Raw genomic sequence first — 24,889 nt, 5'->3', positions numbered from 1 at the left:
ATGTTAACAAAAAGTAACAAAATCGAGGCATCTCCTGCACTGGAGTTTATAAATTAAATTTTTTTAGCACATTTTTTCAAAAAAAGTGGAATGACCCAAGTTTGCATCTAGTTGACAACTTATGGGCAATTTGAAGCAGCGATTATGGAAACAAGCAATTTTTGGGAAGCTTTTGAAAAAATAGGCGCTGAAAATTTGGAACATGATTGACATCGATCACGTGAGAAACTTACATTAAAACTAAACAAGGCGGCACGTTAATGTGCGTTCGCACATGATGTTCCGACCGGAGCTCATCTACATTTTTGACTTAATTGTCAACCAAATGAAGAAATAGCAAAAATAGATGCTTGAGTTTAAAACAATCGTTACATAACCTATCTACTAATTGAATTACATATTGCCATGCCTTATTACAGCGCCAATGAAATCTGACCTTAAAGAGACTACGAGACGAAAAATAACAACAAATAGCAAAAACAAAAACTTCACGGCAAAAATTGAATATCTAAACTTAAAAGCACATAGTAACAACGTCAAAATTCAAAATGCAGTCAGATAAAAGCTTAATTACTCAAATTTCATTTGTACTAACTATACAGCGGACGGAAAGTTTTCTTAATGAGGCTATAATACAAAAAATGAGGCAAAATTCAAAAATTAATCAACATTTTTTAAACCAGGAAATTTCAAAAGTCTTAAAAATCTTTAGCTTTTAACTAAATAATTTATGATAAATTACAAAAAAGTCACTACAAAACACAAAGGCCTTGTCTTTGGGTAGTTTAAGCCTTAGAAACGAACTAAAGAAAAACATAAAAAATTAGAAACGATTTGCGAAAACACAAACTATTGCTACCATTAAAATCATTAGCTATTATCTGAATATTATGTATTTTTAACACAAGTCTTATATCTACTAATTCAGCTGCAGGAATTATACTGAGAGATTAAATAAGTTTATTTGGGCCACATTTGTAAACCATTGGGATCTGTTACTACGCGATTGTTCTGCAAGAAGAGAAAAGAAGCGCAAAAAAAGACCACTCCAAAAACGTTTCTCAAAATGCATATTGTCCAACAAACAAAGCATGGGTGACAAATAATATCAGTAGATACGCTATTTTTTGGAATACAAAGAATTGGATGTGCCCTCTCATTGATGAAAATAAGTTACAATTTGACGAAAAGAACAACAAAAACTGAAAAGTTTGAAAAAAGTTTGAAAATGTATGTCATAAACTTTGAGACTAAAGGCTATAAACTGACCAACTAATTCGAGTAATATCATTATTTCAATCCTTAGTTACAAGCCTAAGAGACCTGTCAGCATTTTACGGCTACCTAAAGAACAAAAAACAAATTTCAAGAAAAAATTGAGCAAGAAAAGTGTCGAAGGCAATAAAAAATTGAACTTCTTCTTTTTTATCAATATAGTTTCAAAATGTCAAATATGAACAAATACGTTAGTATCACGAAACTTTTGAGAAAACACGTAGTATCAAAGCCATTAAATTCATTATCTTTCAATGGAATCCACTAAATACGCTAAATTATACCTCCATGGGACAACAAGTTTATTGGCCATTCATATTTGTTCAATAAGACCTTACAACAAGTTATTGAGGATGAAAACAACAACAAAGACAGGCAACAACCAAAAGTTGATTAGAAAAGTGCCAGAAAGAAGTGTCGAAGCAATTTAAACCATAAAAGTTCTTCTCTGAAAACTTTATATCAATCTTAGGATAATATGATAAGATTTCAATAAGATCCAAAAATAAAAAATGCCCGAAAATTAAAAAAAAAATTTGAAAACTAGTGGCATTGAAGTTTTAAAACGAATAGGTAGAAGATAAAACAACTAGACAGAGTATTTTTGGCTGCATTAGAAATAAAAAGAGATCTTGTAAGTACTAAGACTGAGTATCAGTCACGAAAAAAGTTTAGAATCGGTTAATGTTCAAAAAAAATTTCGAAATTTTTTTTTCAAGTCTTAACAGCCATTAAACTCAAAAGCTCAATAACTAGACTCAGAAATAACACCATGGCAGGAAAAATGTTTTTGTCATGCATAGATGATCAGTAACGGATCACAATAAGTCTTAAGACTATGAAAATAACAACAAAAACATGCCAAAACTAAAATTCAGTAGAAAAGTGCGAGAAAATTTTGAAGCCATTTAAACCATTAGCTTTTCTCTGAAAATTTTATCTGTTATCCACCTATCGTCTTTTCCAAGTCACTGAAATTAGAATAATATCTGGATAATGTGTATAATAACTGGATAATGTGATAAGAGTACAAAAGTAACCAATAATACGAAAATATCCAATTTTTTTTTTAATCTTGAATTCTTGTGTTACTGAAGTCATATAGTCAATAGTGGGAAGATATAACGGCCGACAAAATTTATTTTAGTTTCTGCAGAAAGTAAGTGGGTTCTGTCAATATTGAGAGTCACTAACAGTTCACCAAAATTTTAAGGTTGGTTAAAAATAATTAACAGCCGTTAAATTGGATAAATTTCAACGGAAGTCAAAAAATACGCTCAAATATGCTTCAATAGGAGAAAGGGGATGTTTTTTATAAATAGCTGATCAACAAGAAATCACAAAAAGTCTTATAAGTCTAATGACTATGAAAACAACGACAAAATCAGGCAAAAATCAGACAAAATCTTAGCAAATTCGGTAGAGAAGTGCAAGAAGAGATGGTCGAAGCCGTTTGAAACCATAAATTTTTCTCCGGAAATTTTATTTGTGCTCCACTGAAGGTCTTCTTGAAGAAAATAGGAGCTGTCAATCGGATAATGTGATAAGATTTCAAAAGTAACCAATAATACGGAAATATCCAAAACAAATTTTCAAACTTTTTGAAATCTTGTGTCATTGAAGTCATATTACTAAAAGCTAGAAAAAAAACCAGCAGCTAGACCAAATTTGGTTAGAGTAGTACGGACGAGGGTACTGTCATCACAAAGACTGATATACAGTTCACGATAATAAGTTTATGATTGGTTAATGTTCAAAAAAAAATTTCGAAACTTTTTTTTTAAATCTTAACAATCATTAGCTGTCCACTCAAAGCACTAGATATGTTCAGTTAAATCTCATTACGGAAGATATTGCACTGTTAGTTAATGATTCCATGCCATAAGATTCCAAATAATTAGTAAAACCTCAAAAAGAACTTCAAAATTTCAATTAAAATTACGATAACTCAGAGTCGAAATTAAAAAAAAACATGAGCAATTCCTTGAAAACGATTTTTTTGTTCATTGGCCTTCATTTGACTGTAAAGGAGGTTTTTCATTAATGGAACCTCGATATGAAAAGTGACTTGTCTCTAGGTGACTTAAAAAAGCAAAAAAAGTAGAAAATTTTATAAAAAAAAAAGAGCTCTCAAAAAATTTCGATTTTTTTTTATATTGAAGCTCCCTATGAGACCAGAACTAGTCTTTTTTATCGCCTTTAGTCTATTAGGAACACGAAATTGGTTCATTTTTTGGCAAGAAAATTAAGTTTGAAATACTATTTTTATAGAAAATATTTTAATTTGAAGAAAAATCACACTAAAAGTGAACAAATACCCCGTTGTTCACACAAAACTTCAATCCTCGATAACTTCTCGAAAAAAAACGAAAATCAAAAAATTTTTTTAATTTTGAATTCTACGCTGGACCAGCTTTTTAATGATACCACTCACATTTCTCCGCGATGAATATATCGAACGGCCAAAATTGACTGAACAAAAAAAACCCATTTGAGTATATAGTTCCTTCCCCCCACAAGTGGGGTCGGAACAACAAGCAGTCTACTAGATTAGTTGTTAAAGAAGCTAATGCCTATTGATTTTTTTACTAGAACACTTTTTGAACACAAAGTGTTGATTTATTTGTTGTTTTCGTCGCTTTTTAAAACATCTTCACGTGTACGTGCACGCAATCTACTGTCCTTCAAAAGTTTGAAAACACTAGTAGAATTATCTCAGAGCATTGTGGAGTTTGTTGATCCAGTGAATTAAAAAAAATGAAGGCGAAATAACTTCATTTTGAAAGTCTTATATTCTTCAAAGATCACAAAATGCTAAAACTTGGAATGAAGATAAAACTTTTTTTTGCTAAAATAGTCATAGAATTAAACAATAAAGAAGCAAAATAGGGCATAAAATGTCAACCTCGACTTCAAATAGGTGGTTTCCAGTTTTTCTTAACTAATATAACTGATTAAATGATTAACTGTTATGTTTTTGAAACCAATTCTTTCTTCGAATTGTACAAGACCTTGGAGAGGCCAATAGTAGCACTCGCAATCACCAATGGTTGCATGGTTTACACCTGGCATTATATCCATCATGTTTTAAGAAATATTTTTGCAAAAAAGGGCTGAACAATTGTTTCACCTTTATCCATTTCATCCGCTACTATGTCAACATTCTCATGCACTTGCTGCATCTTAGCCAAAGTGTAGGATGTTAGAACTGTAACAGGCAACAGAACCAGCAGCCCAATACCCAGCATGAAAGCACAGGTGATCATGACCAGCCTGTGCCCGTACACGTGATGTTTGACCACAATTCTCCTCTTGGGTTCTGCTGAAGGCGTCTCTTGATTCTGAGAGCTATCATCCTGGTCGATCTTGCTCAAGTTTGTGTTTTTGTTACGGGTCATCAGATTAGCGTAGTTTTCACATCTAGCAGATGAAAATAGTAAAGAATTAAACAAAAATTGTGATATTAAACGCAAGAAAATGTACACATTGAGTTTTCTTAAATTTGATCAACTTGTCTAAGCAATGCTGGAATAGAAAAATCTAAGGTTGCGGTCACAGACCATTGTACCCTCTGTTCAGACTACCATCGAGCGCGCACAATTATTGGGTAGTTTTTACCTTCATTAAGAAAAAGCGTGGATTGAGTCTGAGCAGATTTCACTTCATTCCTGGTTAGGTTGGCCGTCATAAAAACAAATTGATGGAAAGATTAGCGTATACCGGAGGAAAATTGAGTCCCGTTTACTGATGTATCTCCATTAGAGGTAGAATGAGCTGAAATCCCCTGCCCAGGTTCTGGGGAAGTCTGATTGGAGGTCTTATTGGTCAAAAGCTCCCAACCTGGGAAAAGACAGCGACACTGTGTTCTATGGTTCTTACGTGGTGGAGTAGTCACTCTTAGTCTGTTCCTCATAAATAGTGTTGTTGAGATGAGTGATCACTCTCTCTGGGTTTGTCACTCTCTCCTCTACAGGTACACACATGTAGTTCCTACAACATTGCGTCATTCAAAAGAATGTAAACTACCAGAAAGAAAATCGAATTCTGTGCTGACTGGTGATTGATGTGGATTTAGTTTTCTCGTTTTAAAAAAATATAAATGGATTTTTGAAGGTTGTCTCACGTTTATATCATTGCGTGAAGGCTGGCTAATTTATCCCCTTCAATGAACATTAAAATTTAAAAAATTCACACCCAGCAATTTGCTATCAGTAAAGTGTACAACCGAGTTAGCAGAAAAGATTGAAACAATTACCTGAATTACTTTGCTGCCAATTTGAGCAGGAAAAAACAAGTTTGTCGTAAATTGGTTTGAAAGTTAGATGTTATTGATATTTGTTTGCTGAGAGGAACTCTGAAAAACATAAATAAGGGACTCCAAAGAACCGTCCAGGATTTCCCTTAGTAAACAAAATGCCGCACAATAATTTTCAATTTTCTATCCAGTTCTCCAAGTGTTTTCTGAAGACGCTTTTTACTAACTCCTCATAGTCTCTGTCTGTTGTCCGAATGTTGAGAGGAGGATGATACGATTGGACATCTTTCGATTTGATTCCTACACTGCCACTGTTGCTCCTGTTAATGTCTGATCTTATACTGGCCTTTCTTGGAAGGACTTTGTTCCTATTTCCCTGTTCACTCTCATTATTTGACATCAAAACTTTTAATTAGTTGACTAAACAACTTATGGAATTTATCCATATATCTATACTGGTGTGGAAAGGGTAGAAATGAGGCGCATTTATAAACGTTCAGGAGACGAGCTAGAATGCTATAACTTTCTTCTGATTCTGATGCAACATTTCAATTTTGTTAGTTTTATACGTACAATTTTTATGTCATCAAATCCATCAAGTTCATAAGTTCACACTATAAACACATTCGTTTTCATAGAAACGACGAAAATGATTTACGACATTGAAAAATTCGGATCTTTTCCGTTTGTGCCCCCCAGCTTAGTGGGTGCATATTATTTGCACCCCCCAGACGCACGTGCCATATTCTTACATAGTAATTTACTATGTAATGGCACGTGCTCTATAACTGGGGGGGGGGGGCATAACGTACTGGGGGTCACAAACGGAAAAGATCCAAAAATTCATTACCATGTGTAGAAATGGCATTTCCTACTTATGATGTCTTAAGAAAATTAAAAGAACTTGAAAAATTTTAACAACAGTGCCAGCCTTCGGTTATTTCGCAGAAGTTTTGACTTGAAATATAATGAAGGAATACTAGCTAAATAAGTTAGGACTTTTTAGGTGGCTTATTCAACGAATGTTGATCTTGATAAGTCAGGGCAGTTCTGAGTTCGTATCATCTGAACAGATTTGAAGATTTTGTCTCAGTTCAAATTAAAGGTTCCTTACTAAATAGGGGATGAACTTGTTTCAACCATGAGGTTTTTAGAAACTTTTCTCACAAAAATTGATGTATAAAACGAAATCGGACTTAACTATACCTTAATTATGTACTTTTGCGGAGTATATATATACACCGCTTGATTTTTGTACTTTTTCAGAGCTTTTTTTCGAATTTTATTATGTAAGTGAAATATCTCCTTTCTGTTGGTAAGACAGAAAATCAATACCTAGATTCAGCGTAATTTGACGTAATTTTCTTAGTAAGCATATGTACATGAATTTACCTGGTTGTAAGTTAACTTTTGCTAGTAGAGGCTTATGCCCGTTGCCTCTGTAAGTTTGTCAGGGCAGAAGGTCTTTAAGTGGTTTAAAGTTGCCTAGAGGGCTATCTTAGAGAAAACAATACTTAAGAGTTATTTTCAAAATTTGTTGGAATTTAGAGGCTAAGGCCTGACCAACCTTCGCTGAATTTTAAATTCTACACCATGTTAGAGGGAAAGGACTATGTTCTATAGTTTTCTTTCCCATCACAGTTAGTTCGGGAATAACTTTTTCCTTGCTCTGACTGCAAGAAGAAACTGTAATAATGGTTATTATTAGCACGACTTTCATGAAGGGGTAATACATAATAAACATAACCGACTAACGTCGGGCGAATTGCTCTCAAACGACCGGCGAGCGGTTGGCTTGGTCAGTAGCTAGCCACGGGGGGGGGGGGGGGGGTGCACCGGGGGCTGATGGGGGCAGCACTGGGTGGGGGGGCAAAAGCGCGGTGGGGGGGATGGAGCCAATAGTGGGGGTGGGGGGTCAACAAAGGGGGGGGGTGTCAACCTCTAAGAACCGCCCCTCACACCATAAGTATAAGTATAAGTCTCCAAAAGAGTTTGACCTGAAACAGAGCTGAAAGGCTCTAAGAGCACATAATGCCCGCTGGGCGCTACCTGTTTATTCCGTTTTTGAGGACGAAAAGTCAAAAGCGTCAGACGAAAAATTGGTCAAGCGAAAAATCGCATAAAAAAAAGACCGACAGGACTAATATAATTGCTACAAACTTCGTTTGAGAGCAATTAATAATTTACGCCATTATTTTTACAGGATTTATTCGATGATTTTATACAGGATTTATAGTTGATTTTAACGTCATCAGAGTGGAATGCTGTGGAAGATAGAATGCTGGAAACCGCAGCTTGGTTCCCAACTCTCTCAGATGAAGCACCTACGCCCCCACCTTCACCAGCACCCCTCCCCCCACCTGTGTTGTCACACCTCATGTCAATCACACTCTCATCCTCCATTCTTTCTGCCAAACCCTCTCTGCTCTAAAGCACATTAGGAGTATTTACATTTTAGGCTCTTTCACATTATTGCCCCGATTATGGTATATGATATAATTACAGTAATGGGAGGATAAGTTACATGACCACTAAGCTCTGGGGTGGAAGGGGGCTACAATGGGAAAAAGAACCCATGATTTCTATTCTTGCAATGGATTTGATTTTAACGTCATCAGAGTGGAATGTGTATCGGACCCCTTGTGCCATTTATGACCAACATTCCCAGGTTGAGGTCGCGCTCGAAATTGGCTCTGATCAAACCGTCCCAGACAAGTGTGGCCTCTGATCAGATGCTGAAGATGAACGCACTGCAGGAAATGCAAATTTTTGTGTTAGTGGTTTCTTAAATAGACAAGGAGGTTCGGTAATATGCGCTTGCACATAATGTTCCGACCCCGCTCATCCAAGTTTTTATTTAATTGTCCAGCAAATGAGGAAGAGATGGAAAACTTTCAAAGTTTCACATATCGCTCGACAAAAACAACTAAGTGAAACAATGCTGGTTTAGAGGGCCGATGAGTCTTTCCATAAATACCAATGAAATACCAATAAAGTAATAGACATGAAGAACATAAAAATCGTATATTAGAAAAGAGTAATTGCGACAAAAACTCGGTGTCTATTCTTTAAAAAACACTAATCAACAAAATGAATAAGGAATCAGGGATCTTTTCCGTTCGTGCTCCCCAGTACGTTATGCGCCCCCAATTACAGAGCACGTGCCATTACATAGTAAATCATTATGTAAAAATATGGCACATGCGTCTTGGGGGTGCAAATAATATGCGCTCACTAAGCTGGGGGGGGGGGGCACAAACGGAAAAGATCCGGAATCAGATAAATCGTGAATTCAACAAATTAACCTGTTTCTCATTAGATAAGATACGAGACTTGACAGTAATAAGACGCGGTAACAGGTCGACGAAGAAGAGCAAAAAGGGCAAAGTTCAAACATACGTTTCTGTTTTGAAAACAGCAATCTTCCAATTGATTCAAACCTATGCGGGATCTTTTCCGTTTGTGCCCCCCCCCCCCAGTACGTTATGCTCCCCCCAGTTACAGAGCACGTGTCATTACATAGTACATCATTATGTAAAAATATTGCACGTGCACCTGGGGGTTGCAAATAATATGCACCCACTAAGCTGGGGGGGCACAAACGGAAAAGATCCCCTATGCGTATCAACTCGGCTCATTAAGAAGTTTATGTTGAACCCCATATGAAACAATTAAGAATTTTTTTCATCAATAATATGTCAGATGAATAACCATGTAATTACCATGTACAAAGTAGCACTTGTGCTGGAGGGAGGGACGTTAAAATTTTGGGATCTTTTCCGTTTGTGCCCCCCCCCAGTACGTTATCCGCCCCCCAGTTACAGAGCACGTGCCATTACATATAAAATCATTATGTAAAAATATGGCACGTGCGTCTGGGGGGTGCAAATAATATGCGCCCACTAAGCTGGGGGGGGCACAAACGGAAAAGATCCAAATTTTGTACCACCTACGCTTGTGCGTTCAAAACAGAATAGATTCTGCAACTTTTATGCGATAGTCAAAACCCCCGGGTCTTTCCCCATCATAGCCCCCTCCCCCACCCCCCTCAGTTTAGTAGCCATATATAATCCTCTTTTCTGGCAATGCACATAATATTTGTAACTGAAGGGTCATAAAAAAACACTGGGGGGGGGGGGGGTCAGAATAGATCCCTTTTCTGGGGTTTGAATAAATTTTTAAATGTCATGAGTCTAATACACCAGATCCTGACTTTGAGTCATTTTAATTCTAGGTATCTCGGATCTTTTCTGTTTGTACCCCCATTTTATTTACTGGATCTTTCCCATTATAGCCCCTCTCCATTCACCGTTTACTGTTCAGATATCGTAGAGCCCCCCCCCCCCGCCGCCGACCCCCAATCATTGTAATTATACCATAATGGAGGGCTATAATTTCTTGGGGTGGGAGCTATAATGGGAAAAAAACTTAATTGCTTCTGTTACGGCAATTGGAGGTATGAAGGCTGAACGCTCTATGTTCACTAAGCTGGGGGGGGGGGGGGGGGGGGACTATAGTCGGAAAAGATAATTTTTGTTGAAAAGTGTAACCTTTCGGACGAAAGCATGAGACGACTGTCTTCCTGACCTCGTTGGAGGACGATCTGTGTTTGCTTCACTCATATTCAGGTTTCAGATAGAGATCTTGGTTTCAAAAAAAATATTTGGATTACAGATTCAAAAGCCAAAATTTTAAACTTGAGTGAAATGCGTCTTGGAGCACGTGACAATAAAGATGGATCAGGACTGCATTATTTAGTGATAAATTAGTTTGGTATCATAAACAAGGTTTTGAGTATATTTTGGCATTTCTCATTTTAGCTCCCCTCCCTCCTCCCACCCCCGTCAAATTATGGCCCCCACCATTGTATGTTTACAAAGATGGGGAGGGGGTTATACGTTATATATGAGGCTGATGGACGAGTTTTTTTAGGTGTCTTGGTTGATAGTTTTTGGGGGATTTTTGTGTGATTGAAATCCGAAGATGAATTAGAGGGGAAATGGTGCAGATTTTTATGACAATTTGGGTCTTTCCCATTACAGCCCCCCCCCCCCACAACCCCACCCCAGCTTAGTGGTCAGATGACCTATAGCCCCCCCCCCCCCCCCAATCATGGTAAATATACCGTAATGGGGGGCTATAGTTTCATGGGGGCTATAATGGGAAAACCCGAAAATTTTAGATAACAAAGAAAATCTTAATGAGAGTGAGTGATTGTGTGCAATTATTTGCGGAATGTGGCCCACCCGACCTTTTCAAAGAAAAGCTATGTTCCCGAGTGAATTCCGTTTTAGAGTTTTGCATGTACTGGTTGGTACTAATTTGATTAGTATCGGAGTAGTTTTTTCGTTCTGCTTGTACTTGAACATCTTTAGAGAATGTGGTAGAATTTACTAGTGTTAGTATACTAGTATATTTTAAGCTTGTATTTACATTGGGGGTTGAGGTGTAGAATTTTTTTATTCAAAATTGTTGACAGAATAGCATATACCCGTTTGATTATAAGTCATTTTTATTGCGAACCAGTGGTCCTTTTGAAAAATATTTAGTTGTGAGGAGGAGATAATTTTTGTCAGTTCTCTTTCTTTGATGTTTTAAGAACTTGTTACAATTTAGCGACTCTAAATTCTCTGTCCAACACTGAGCTCTATGGGCCGAACTCTATTTGAGTAGAGGAAAATCAAATCGACTCAACCATTTTTTTCCAGTTGACAGAAAGTTCAGTTCTGAATTGACAAGAATTAGTCGTTAAGCCTAGTATTGGAGATCTATTGTATGATTTCTTCGAAAAATTTGCCTTTGATACCTAGAGTAAAGTCCTTTTAGTCATTAACAAACTTGGGGTTTTGTCAATACAAATTAATTTTCAAAGAGTCTTCTGAGGAAAGAACTCCAATAATTCTAATTCGATAGCTCAATATGTTTTTCCATAGAGAGTAAAGAAGTCTCGTCGCAAAAAATATCGCACTCCAATCCATCTATTAGGTGTGAGCTATTCAAGTTCAGCTCTTAAGCTGGATCAGGAGGAGTTAAATTTCACTCGTGTCTCTAATTGTGATGGTTTCAAAGAAACATCAAGAAACTTAGAAGCTTTCTTTATCAAAGTTTCAAAGAACGAAAGAAGAGCTTACCAGACGAACTTTGTTGTTATGTCGATAAGTAATGGCCACAAAACTAAACTTGATTCTAATATTGTTTTGGCGCTATCATTATCTTGTTGACCTATTAATCAGATGTCAGAAGTGAATTCTCCCACCCATGGAAACCTGATTTTAACATCAGACGACCTCCAACTAATGAACTCGATTTATCTAGGCCACTTATGATTCTCATGAAATGTTGATCCTCCGGGATTCGGAAATAAGATCTATTAACATGTCAATCAAGTAAAATAATTATAGCTAATCTAAATTTTCTCTGTATATTTTTGCATAGATAACTACTATAAATACGAGCCACGTTTTGTATATTTTCAGTTTCAATTTTAAATCGAAATTCAACTTATTGAACTCTTTTTGCCCCTTTTATCGACCACAACAATGGTGTCGAGACCACCAGCAGACACACAAAATCTGAATCTAAAAAATTCAGATTCAGCTACTGTGTGGATTATGCCTTTTGTGGCGAAATGTCGCGCAGAGAAGAGAAGGGACAAGATTAACACCAATGGTACTATACAGGACCTACAAGTAAACAATATTTTTCTTATTAAGTGCGGGCAAGATGCAATTATTAAACTTAGGAGCCTAATGAATCCTACGAACTTGATAGACACTCCTTATAAAGACATCAGATTGGCGAATCAAAATCATATTTCTCCCAAAGAGAGGTTTGTGACGGCAGAAAGGGCTAAATTTTTGCCCATAGTGCAAGGTGTAGGGGAGTCAGACGACAATTTCCCAGCACGTCAGAGAAAAAGCACGCTATTCTGACTTCAAAAAACTGCGGCAAACTCCACTAGACTGTATTAAAGCAAAACCAGCAATGTCGTTTGCTGAAAAGGCACAACACATACATTTCACAATTCAAGCAACAGCTTTTGAAAGTTCTTCATCGGGTAATCAGCCTTTTATAGTGAAAGAAGAAGTCGGGTACAACTTCAAAAAGACCTTTCGAAAACCAAATGATTTACGGCTAATAGAAGCAACAACATATGCACTAGGTGTGTTGCTAAGCCACACTCTGGTATAACCTGTCCTGCGCTAAGTAAAAAATGCAACACCTGTGGAGAGGTTGGACATTTCTCAAAAATGTCTAAAGTCAAACCCCAACCAAATTCAGGTATGTAAAACAAAACAGACTAACTTTTGAAGAAAAATGTTCTTCAGAGCAATCATCTCCAGCATCGGAGATGAGAATGATTTATAATAAAGAACAAATCTTTAGCATCTCTGCAACATGGGAAAAAATCTCAATAAATAACTGCAAAGTAAAAATGCAGTTAGACACAGGTGCAGATAGCACACTAATATCATGAAAATTTTGGACTGAACTGGGTAAACCTCAGTTGGATGGTATGATAGAACAATTAACGCTTCTGGAATCACATAGTTGTGACGTTGAGTGGAACGAAAGCAGTCACACAAAAATACAACTAGCAGCTGTTCAATCTGATAAAGCATTTGGACTACTTGGTGGAGACCTTCTACGCAAGCAAAGTGTGCACAACATCACAACCAAAAGCTTACCTGCTGTGAAGGGTAACAAAGCTCATGTGAAGCTGATACCAGGATTACAGCCAATGTTCTGCAAAGCCAGAAAAATGCTTCTAGCTCTTCAAGTTATGACCACAGAGAAGCTGGATTAGATGGTCAGACACGGCATTCTTCAAACGGTACTGCCAGGTGGAGTTACTAATCCATCTCCAGTGGTGTTGCAGTCAAAGAAGAGCGGACAACTGAGACTTTGTGTGGCATGGAAAGTCCATATCTATGGCAAAATCATGGATGAAGACCACCCCATATGATTTTCCACAACCTACATGGGGCCTCGAGATTTGGCCAGATTGATCTCTCAGATGACTACTATCAAATTGAACTTGACGAAGAGATAAAAGATTTATGCACAATCAACACTTCTCAGGGACTGTTCAAGGTGTGCTGACTACCTCAGAGGTTGAAAAACTCCTCTTTAATCTTCAATAATCAAATGTGTTGTGATCTTTGAGGATGATTTTTTGTTCTAAGGAACTACCAAAGAGTAGTTCGACAAGAGAACGAGAAAAATTAATGAGACTATTAATGAGAAAAACAAAACTCAAAACCAGTCGATAGCGTTAGTTTTTTTCGGATACTACATTTCAAAGGAAGCAATAGTAAGAGATCCCAAATAAGTTGAAAAAAATTTAAAAAAACAATAGCACCAAAAAAAACAAACAACTCGAATCGTTTTATGGGCTACCAATTTTTTACGGAAGAATTATGCCTGATTTTGCAACGAAAAAGCTACCCTTAAATAACATGAGAAATAGTAATTTCTCATGGGGCAAAATGCAATAAAATGCCTTTGAAGACATGAAAATTGAATTATGTACTAACCCACTAGTACAGCCATATAGATTACGAAAAGAAGCAACAGTTACTACTGACGCCTCGGAAAAGCTATTAGAGGGGTTCCTTCGCAAGAAGGACATCCAGTGACATGTCCTTCTTAAACATAATTCCAGGGGAGCAAAACTACTCATACATAGAGCGTGAAGCACTGGCAATTTTCTTTGTGGTCACAAAATTGAATCGATTTCTTTTTGGAAGACGATTTACCCTACAGACAGACAACAAGCCACTCAAATGTCTCCACGCACCAGACGAGGAGTTTCCGAAAACAGCATCAGCTAGAAACACAAGATGGTCAACAGCTCTAATGGGTTTTGACTTTGAATTGAAGTACATACCAGGAGAACAGATACCCCATGCAGTTGCTTAGAGCAAAAATGGACTATGACGAAGACAAATCCGACAACAATCGAGTGTGCTTCGCAATCACTAACATCAAGTTCACTCAAAGTGATTTGGTGACCCGAGCAGAAATCAGAACTGAACTTGGAACAAACAGACCCTTCCAAGACCTAAAGAACCGAATCAAAAGCGGCCATTTGAAACAATGTTCCGAAGAGGAAAAAAAGATTCGAACAAAGAAAAGATGTACTGACTATTAACAATGAATCATCTTCAGAGGTGTTATTCCTTACATTCGACCCAAATCACGACACTTGGTTTTGGCAAAAGCGCATGAGACAATACCTGGGAAGAAAGCAACTGAGGCCTCAGTCAGAATGACAACATGACGGCCTGGCATTACCCAAGACGTTCAACATTTTCTAAAAAAAGTAAGAATTGTCACATTAACAGGTCTAGCTTGGGAGAAAAAGTCTCTACGTGGCCACAAGCCCACGTGTTGGAACGGCTCTACATGGAGGGGGGTTATGTTAAGGACCAAGGCAAAATCTTTTTATTTGCTGACGCGGTTTCTGGCTGGATAGAAGATTTCCCCGCGAGAAATAGAACATCAGAAACAGTTAAATGGCATCTTAGTCAAATCTTTGCAAGATTCAGATTTCCAAAAATTTTGGTATCCGATAATGCTCTTCACCCATAATTGGTGATATTAAAGAGTGTTGTCAATCGCTGGGAATTAAGAAAATGAAATCATCCGCCCATCATCCAAAAGCTAATGGACTAGTTGAAAGGGCAGTTCAATTAGTGAAGTGGGCACTGCAAGCCTGGACTCCCCATCTTAATGTGTCAATTGAAGCATTCCTGCAAAGGGCACTGATGACCCATTGCAAAACTTCAAAAACATGGGCCAAAACTCCAGTTGAACCTATATTGGGCTTAGAGCGAGACTACCAGCAATAGCAGAATTCGACTTGTGCGAAACCATTCTATTCAAGGCCACAGAAAAGACGAAGACAGTTCCTGTTACCTTCATCATCAGGAAGGGCTTCAACACATCTTTCATGCAGCCGAAAACCTCAACACGGACTATTCCTGTGAACTACAACCAAATTGCGAGACTAGATGAGGAGATTGTGAAAACTGAACCAACAGTGGAGGAGACCATATCTCAGTCAGAACCATAACGTCAGAACACTGTGTGGGACCTTCACATCAAGATGAAGCTTCTGCAGTCACACCAGCTGCAGGGCACCAACAACCCGAACCAACAGAGTCTTCACGAACGTCAACAAGAAATAAAAAACAACCCGACAGTTTTGGAGAACCTATGCCCACAAACTTGCCTTAAGAAAGAGGGACGATGTGATGGTTTCAAGGAAACATCCAGAAACTTCAAAGTTTTTGTTTTTAAATTTTTCAAATAAGGAAAGAAGAGCCTACTTGACCCACTTTGTTGCTACGTCGATAAGTAATGGCTAAAAAACTAAACTCGATTCCAATTTTGTTTTGGCGCTATCAATATCTTGTTGACCTATCAATCAGATGTCGGAAGAGAATTTTCCCACCCACAGAAATCAAAGGTATTGTGATCCTTGAGGATGATTTTTTGTTCTATGGAACTACCAAGGAGTGGTTCGACAAGAGAATGCTTGCAGTCAAGAGTCAACAACGTGAGAAAAAAATTACTATTAATGAGAAAAATCAAAACTCAAAGCCAGTCGCGATGGAAGCAATAGCAACAGATCCCAAATGTGTTGAAAAAATAAAAAAAGACAATAGCACCAATTAAAAACAAACAACTTGAATCGCTGTTTGGGCTAGCATTTTTTTACGGAAGAATGATGCCTGATTTTGCAACGAAAAAGCTACCTTTAAATAACATGGGAAATAGCATGGGGCAAATTTGTCATGGGGCAAAATGCAGCAAAAAACCTTTGAAGACATAAAAATTGAATTATGTGCTAACCCACTTGTACAGCCATATAGAATACGAAACGAAGCAACAGTTACTACTGACGTCTCTGAAAAGCTATTTGAGGGGTTCTTTCGCAAGAAGGACATTCAGTTACATATGTATCCAAAAAAACTCCAGCGGAGCAAAACTTTTCAACCATAGAGCGTGACGTACTGGCAATTGTCTTTGTGGTCACAAGATTGAATCATTTTCTTTTTGGAAGACGATTTACCCTACAGACAGACGACAAGCCACTCAAATGTCTCCACGCACCAGACGAGGAGTTCCAGAAAACAGCATCAGCTAGAACTACAAGATAGTCAACAGCTCTAATGGGTTTCGACTTTGAATTGAAGTACATACCAGGAGAGCAGATACCCCATGCAGTTGCTTTAAGCAGAATGCATTATGACGAAGACAAATCCGACAACGATCGAGTGTGCTTCGCAATCACTAACATCTACTTCGCTCAAAGGGATTTTGTGACCCGAGCAGAAATCAGAATTGAACTTGGAACAAACAGACTCTTCCGGGACATAAAGAAGCGAAACAAAAGCGACAATTAGAAACAATGTTCAGAACAAGAAAAAGGATTCGAACAACGGAAAAATGTACTGACTATTAACAATGAATCATCTTCAGAGGTGTTATTCCTTACATTCGACCCAAATCACGACACTTGGTTTTGGCAAAAGCGCATGAGACAATTCCTGGGAAGAAAGCAACTGAGGCATCAGTCAGACTGACAACATGACGGCCTGGCATTACCCAAGACGTTCAACCTTTTCTTACTAAAAGTAAGAATTGTCACATTAACAGGCCTAGCTTGGGAGAAAAAGTCTCTACCCGGCCACAGACCCACGTGTTGGAACGGCTCTACATGGAGGGGGGTATGTTAAGGACCAAGGCAAAATCTTTTTAATTGCTGACGCGGTTTCTGGCTGGATAGGAGCTTTCTCCGCGGGAAATAGAACATCAGAATCAGTTAAAGTATATCTTAGTCAAATCTTCGCAAGATTCGGATTTCCATGAGTTTTACTATCCGATAATGGTCTTGAATTTGTAGGTGGTGACCTTAAAGAGTGTTGTGAATCGCTTGAAATTAAGAAAATGGAATCATCCGCCCATTATCCAAAAGCTAATGGACAAGTTGAAAGAGCAGTTCAATTAGTGAAGTGGGCACTGCAAGCCTAGACTCCCCATCTTAATGTGTCAATTGAAGCATTCCTGCAAAGGGCACTGATGACACATTGCAAAACTTCAAAAACATGGGCCAAAAATCCAGTTGAACTTATATTGGGCTTAGAGCGAGACTACCAGCAATAGCAGAATTCGACTTGTGCGAAACCATTCTATTCAAGGCCACAGAAAAGACGAAGACAGTTCCTGTTACCTTCATCATCAGGAAGGGCTTCAACACATCTTTCATGCAGCCGAAAACCTCAACACGGACTATTCCTGTGAACTACAACCAAATTGCGAGACTAGATGAGGAGATTGTGAAACCTGAACCAACAGTGGAGGAGACCATATCTCAGTCAGAACCATAACGTCAGAACACAGTGTGGGACTTTCACATCAAGATGAAGCTTCTGCAGTCACACCAGCTGCAGGGCACCAACAACCCGAACCAACAGAGTCTTCACGAACGTCAACAAGAAATAAAAAACAACCCGACAGTTTTGGAGAACCTATGCCCACAAACTTGCCTTAAGAAAGAGGGACGATGTGATGGTTTCAAGGAAACATCCAGAAACTTCAAAGTTTTTGTTTTTAAATTTTCAAATCAGGAAAGAAGGGCTTACCTGACGCACTTTGTTGCTACGTCGATAAGTAATGGCCAAAAAACTAAACTTGATTCTATTTTTGTTTTGTCGCTATCATTATCTTGTTGACCTGTCAATCAGATGTCAAAATTGAATTTTCCCACCCAAAGAAACCTGATTTAAACATCCACCGACCTTCAACTATTGAACTGGTTTGTATCTAGGCCACAAATGGTTTTCATGAAATGTTGATGAAAATAGAAAATCAACTCCAGGATTCGGATCTAAGATCTATTTACATGTCAATCAATTAAAATATGTTTAGCTTATCTAAATTTGCTCTGTATATTTTTGCATAGATAACTGGACTACTATGAATACGAGCTGATTTTTTTATATGTTCAGCGCGAATTTTATTTAAAACTCAACTCATTGAATTCGTTCGACCCGTGTTATTGACCACGACACTAATGAGGGATTAATGTGAGTTTTTTCAGTTGAATAGAACTTTTTGTCTTTTTTATTTGTAAATTATGTCTCAAGTTGATATCAGCCTAGAAATTTTTCTAACTTTTTGAAACAATACAATTTTTGGGTGAATGAGTGATGAAAAAATACAATCAAACTTATTTGGATAATTTAAGGAGCCCAATAATGATCTTCATTTTGTTATATTGTTATGATCTCCATTTTGTTATGAGTTTTATTGTATTTTAGATTTGAGGCTCGAAATCCCAGTTTGTAGTTAGTGTAGTTTGTGTTAACATATGTCCTAGCCAGATTATATCTTGTTCTGGATTATATCTTGTGATAGATTATGTGTTGTTGAGACAGGCTTGGAAATCTTTAATGTGATTTTGCTCAGTCCGTTTGTAACAATTAAAATACCGTTGAGAAAACTGTAACATTTCTTAGACCCTTTACTGTACACTCCTTTGCTTCTTGTTATATAGCCGGCATTTCAATGAAGCTTTAAAAACCTGTCTCTAAGCTAAATGTGTTAGTCTTTTCTCTACTAAGAGCAAAAATGCTAAATTGCTTAGCAATTTTGTATGGGAGCTGAGTTCACTATGTGAGTATTTCAAATCTCCTATTGAAAAGCTGCATTCTGCAATTCGGAATCATCAATATTTTGTCATATAGAATGGACGAGACCTATCTACGATCGGCTTTTGATTTCTGTTTTTGTGTATTGACTTTTCGAGTACTTTTCAATCTAAGGCAACCCGAGTATTACTTTCATATCAAAACAGCGCTTAGCAATAGAAAATTACAGCATGTTTTTTGTACAGATCATTTTTCTGATCATGTCCGACTTTGCGATTTATAGTCTGTAACTTGCGCGTCATATGAGTCATTACCCTTCGCATAGCTTTTACTTAGTCTGTGTTTAATATGACCTCAAGGTTAACAGCACAAAACGCCGCCTGTCTTTTATCTTGGCAGAGATAATTACCAGACTTACTCTTAACTGAACATAATTACACGCGCTAATGTTTGCTCAAGTGGTGTTTGCTAAAATATGTCTGAGCAACGTTTTTATTTTTGTGTATAAGGTTTGTGTATTATGTATCTCTCAGTTAAAAGGTTGTTTTGGGTTTCCTTGTCCATTTTTTGCTGACTTATATGTATATGTCTACCAATTTATTGTCTATACTGAAATTTGTTATAGAATTTTGTGCAAACAATTGGAAGTTTTGATCCAATAATGCAAGAAATTTACACTGACGACAATTTTTCTATGCTAATTTTGATCTGGAAATGAATTTCGCAAGGGTCAGCCGAGATACTCTTTGACACTGCACAGGTGAATTTTGTTGGATTATGTGCTTTCGCAAGCAGAATAAAAAGCGTTTTTAACTAAGGAGAAAAATTAATTTCTCAAAATGGTAGAATAACAAGAATGATATTTTACAGTAGAATTTAGAGACTTACAGGAGAGATCTGATTATTAGATCAAGATGGTGATTTGATTTTCGGGATGAAAAAAGGCTCACAAATCAGCTGTAGATAAGTTCTCAGATCAAAATCATTTTGCTTTTGTCTTTCTAATCTGGTAGGTTAAGCTTTCTTTCTAACTCTCACTAAGCTAAAGACTATAGTTTGATCAATATTCTAACACCCCCACTCAGACTTGAGCTGATTGCGTAGAGTCTGTTCCCATCAAAACAGTTCTGAATGTTTCCACTTTCGATACGGGTACAGATTTCGTGAAGATATCGGCTGCCATTTTGTCAGGAGGAACGTAATGAATTGAAATAGTCTCATCTTCCGTCTTGTCACAAATGAAGTGAAATTTTGTCTCAAAGTGTTTTTGCTCCTCTTGTGCATGATTAGGTTTTGGCACAATTTAAAACAACTCTGTTTGTCCTCTCCAATTGCTATTGGATGTTTCTGTTGGATGCCAAAATCCTCTAAGAGTTGTTTCAGATACAATGCTTCTTGAATTGCTGCTGCCATGCCCTGATATTCTGCTTCTGATGAAAAAAGAGCAACTGTGGCCTGTTTCTTGACACCCCAGCTGAGTGCTGCGCCACGTTCATTGAGCTTGAAGTAGTAGCCCGTCGTTGATTGCTGTCGTTCACGTCACCAGACCAGTCTGCATCACTTTCCACCCACTAAATCATAACTAGCTTCTTTTGTCTATGTAAATTTTAAACCTTTTGAACCTTGAAGATATCGCAGAAGTCTGTTTCCGCACATCCAGTGTTGATTGGTAGGTGGATTCATGTGTCACGACAGAATATTAACTGTGAACATGATGTCTGGCCTCGTCTGTTTGGCCAGATACAGAAGTGATCCAACCAAGCTTCTGTAGATCCTCTGGTCCACTTCTTCGTATCTGTTCTGTGCTTTCTGAATTTTCAATTTCAAATTAGCTGGAGTTATTGAGGTTCTGCATTGATCCATTTGAAACCGCTCAAGCTCTGTTTCTATGTAGCGTTGTTGGTCGACTGTGATTTTGCCCTCTTCTCGTCTGATTCTTAGACTTAGAAACCACTGTAATCTCCCTATGTCTTCCATGTGAAATGTTGCTTCGAGTGCCTTTATGACATCGGAGATCACTGTCATGCTTCTTGATGCCACTATGATGTCGTCAACCCAGACCAAGATGTAGGTGTAACCCTCCGTCTCTGTTCTTGCGAACAAGCAATAGTCATTCCTGCTTCTGGTGAACCCCTGTCTCAGTAGGAAGTTTTCCAGTTCCTTATAGCAGTTGTTAGCTGCCCGTTTCAAACCATAAATTGATTTATTCAGTCAGCATACTAACTTCTCTCCATCTGATCCTTGTTTTACAAACTCCTGTGGCTGTTCCAGAAACACTTTTTCCTATATTGGTGAGTGCAGGAAAGCCGTCTTGACATCAAACTGGTGCATCACATGGCCCTGCTTCGCTGATAGTTGAAGTAGAATCCAGTGTCTCTGGCTTACAGGTAGGCGCAAAAATCTCAAAGTAGTCCTGTCCTTCCACCTGTTTCGAAACCTTTCACCACATAGCGTGCTTTGTATTTATCTACTTGACCACTGGGTCCCAATTTCACTTTGTAGAACGATTTGCCCGGTATAACGTCCCAGTCTGTGGGCCGTCTCACTAGGTTCCAAGTCTCGTTGTCTTGAAGTGCCTTGACCTCGTCCTTCATTGCCCGACGCCACTGGTCCCAAACGTCACCTTGCTTGGCTTCGTAGACTGTTCTGGGTTCCACATAGTCACCGTCTGTCACAGCAAGATGGGTTCTGACTTCTCCAAAAAATTGCGGAACATTACTTGCTCGTGATTCTCGTCTGGGTTCTGCCCTGTCTGCTTTCTCCAGTGCCTCTTCAAAGAAGCCAATTGTCTCTGGCTGTGAGAAGTCCTCCGTTTCACTGTTTTCCAGCGACTCCGAGTCTCTGAGACTCTCTCTTGTTGCAGTAGATTCTTCATCCAGTGCTGCTTCCTCAACATCTGAGGCATCTCGTGTCATTGCAGTTTCTACAGTGTTCACGCTCTCTGCGTCATGCCACTCTTCCTTTATTGCAGTAGATGTGCCCTGCTCCTCTTTGTTGCCATCGTCTTGATGACCATCATCTGAGTGCCAGATCCCCAGTTGCTGTGACCCCTCATCTAGTAAGTCCGGCGTCTCTGTGTTGTCGGAGATTGAGCCCACTTCAGACTCCTTGGTGATCACATCTCGAACTGCCACAACCTTTTGTGTGTTTGGTACGTACATCAATTATCCGTTGTCTCCTTCAGTGTAACCCACAAACTTTCCCTCCAGTGCCTTGGGTTCAAGTTTGCTGACATCTCTGTCCCGCTTCCTCATGAAGACTGTGCAACCAAAAATAGATAGTTTACTAAATGAAAACTTAGGTTTTGTAACTCGCATCAGCTCTGTTGGGCATTTTTCTTCTCCTCGTCTCACAACCAAGTTCCCGATCCTTGTTGCGTAGAGAATTGCTGCTCCTAATATTATCTATATCTTGGGAAGACCCGAGTCAAGGAGTAAGCATCTTGCCATCTCCAGCAGTGTCCTGTTGCACCTCTCAGCTATCCCATTCTTTTGTGGCGTCTCTGGTATGGTCTTCTCCTGTAGAATGCCTGCATATAAACAGTACATCTTGAACTGCTCTGAGAGAAACTCCTACGTATTTCTTGTGTCAGTTTCTTGGGCGTCCCCACACTGAGAACAAACTTCTTCAGGCTGGCCAGTGCTTCACTCTTTGCCTTAAGCAAGTCCACAAACACAAACTTCGTGTACTGGTCTGCAAACACAATTCAGAACCGGAACCCTGACAGTGACTCTACTCTGAAAGGTCCCATCACGTCTGTGAACACCCTCTCCAGCTTCTCTTCTGCTTGGGTCCCTGCCACTCTTGGTACTGGAGTCTTTGTGTTCTTGGCCAATGCGCACACATTGCATACATCATCGAGTTCCCCCACTCTCTTTGGTGCATTCCTGACCACATCCACTTGATTCAATTGACCCAATTGTCTGTGCCATTTCCTTGCACTGTCAAGTTTCACGCTGTTGGAACTCATCTTGAATTCTAGAACGCTGCAGGGTAAGTAAAACAAATTATTTTCTTGTGTTAGTTTTACCCGAGTTCCCTTCTGGGGTTTCATGCAGCTATTTCTTTTCTCTAATGTGAAGTTATGTCCCCACTCCGTGCATCTTGAGACTGATAAGAGGTTTGAAGAATAGTCCGGCACACACAAAACATTTTCGAGTTCGCATTGGAAATATTCTTCATTTGAGGGTATGCTGATCCTCACTTAACCTCTGCCCACCACTCTGGAAGCCTCTCCGTTGGGATTTCTCACCACTGATTGAATGGGCACAAAGTCCAGGAACGCGTCGATGTTCGTCACTATGTGATCTGTACAACCATTGTCCACAAGCATGCCTGCTGTCTTCCACTGGGTAAGAGCTGGTGAAGCCAATGTTGGACCGATTTCCACTGACTCGTGTTTGCCTCTGTCTCTTTGTCTCTTGCATGCCCTGTCAAGGTGACCTTTTTCACCACACTTGCTGCATTGTGCTGTCTCCTTCCTCCTGCAGTCTTTGGCAAAGTGTCCGGGGATCCCACACACAAGGCAGTTTCCTTTCTGGGGGTCTTGGGTCTCTTCTTGAAGTCACGCTTCACTGCCAGTGCCACTGAACCACTTTGTCCCTTGTGCCTCTGTGCTGTGCTCTCATGGAAGTTCTGCAGCCTTTTCTTCAACTCTGTAAAGTTCGTTTCCGGGTTGAAGCTTTCCTGTATAACAAAACTTTCATACCTCATTGGCAGACTATTGAGGACCAAGGCGTTGAAGAGTGCCTCTGAGACTGCTTCCCCTGCTTCTTGTAGCCTTGTGAGCAACTCCTGTCCTCTGATGAGGAAGCTAACTGAATCCGCAGCATTCTCGAGCTGCAGTCGAGCAAGCTGTGCCACCAAAGTCACCAATGTCAGCGTCTCCACACTCTGAAATCTCTCTTGCAAAAGCTTCCAAGCCTTTGCTCCATCTCCCATGCCGTCAACTACCACACAGTCATGTCTCATCAACATGAGGGTTGTTGCATCTAGAGTCAGTGCCGAATGCCACCACACATTGTTCCCTTTCTCCTTGATGTCTGCAACTTCCTTCTCATATGCATCCATCAGCACCTTGTGGTTCTTCTTTTCATCATTGCTCGCCCCATTGGTTAGTGGTGCAGGCTCTTTGGGTTGCTCCTCTGTCCCAAGTAGTGGTTTGTAGAGTCCCTTCATCTGCATCATTGCCACAGATCTTGTGTTCCAGACTGGAAAGTCCTGTTGTTTTCCTGTGTAGGTCAGCAGCTTCACTGTCTGTTGATCCATCGTAGTTTGAGCAGGCAAAACAGTTGTGAAAATAAAAAGCACTAAGCATAAAAGGACTATGACTATCAACAACAAACTAGGTTTGTTTTAGAAAATAGTTTTACGACTTAGAAAATTGCTAGGCCCATATCCTGTTGGAGTATGAGTTTTCGCAAGCGGAATAAAAAGCGTTTTTAACTAAGTAGAAAAAAATTCTTAAAATGAGAGAATAACAAGAATGATATTTTACAGTAGCATTTAGAGATTTACGGGAGAGATCTGATTTTTAGATCAAGATGTTGATTTGATTTTGGGGACGAAAAAAGGCTCAAAAATCAGCTGTATATAAATTCTCTGATCAAAATCAATTTGCTTTCGTCTTTCTAATCTGGTAAGTTAAACTTTGTTTCTAATTCTCACTGAGTTTAAGACTATAGTGTGATCAAAATTC

General features: G+C 38.8%; 1 protein-coding gene across 4 annotated transcripts in view; it reads right to left on the bottom strand.

The window, feature by feature from the left end:
• Window positions 1-10,246, bottom strand: part of LOC142342172 (uncharacterized) — a 42,263-nt gene extending 32,017 nt beyond the window's left edge. The window contains exons 1-6 of one of the 4 annotated variants that reach the window (XM_075393386.1): window positions 10,081-10,219; window positions 8,141-8,280; window positions 7,778-7,957; window positions 5,758-5,906; window positions 5,155-5,265; window positions 4,406-4,695 (exon numbers count right to left, since the gene is read on the bottom strand). In XM_075393386.1, coding sequence (XP_075249501.1) covers window positions 4,406-4,695; window positions 5,155-5,265; window positions 5,758-5,906; window positions 7,778-7,957; window positions 8,141-8,179 — 769 coding nt within the window. In that variant the 5' untranslated portion in view covers window positions 8,180-8,280; window positions 10,081-10,219. Of the gene's footprint in view, window positions 1-4,405; window positions 4,696-5,154; window positions 5,266-5,757; window positions 5,907-7,777; window positions 7,958-8,140; window positions 8,281-10,080 lie in introns of all 4 variants that reach the window. The other 3 variants (XM_075393388.1, XM_075393383.1, XM_075393390.1) reach the window with 3 other exon arrangements.
• Window positions 10,247-24,889: the final 14,643 nt, after the last annotated feature.

Source organism: Convolutriloba macropyga, chromosome 7, assembly GCF_964194025.1.
Source record: "Convolutriloba macropyga chromosome 7, txConMacr16.3, whole genome shotgun sequence".
In the NCBI taxonomy this organism is placed as follows: Eukaryota; Metazoa; Xenacoelomorpha; order Acoela; family Convolutidae; genus Convolutriloba; species Convolutriloba macropyga.
The sequence above is the reverse complement of the archived record's forward strand: the minus strand, read 5'-3'. Positions and strand labels throughout refer to the sequence as shown.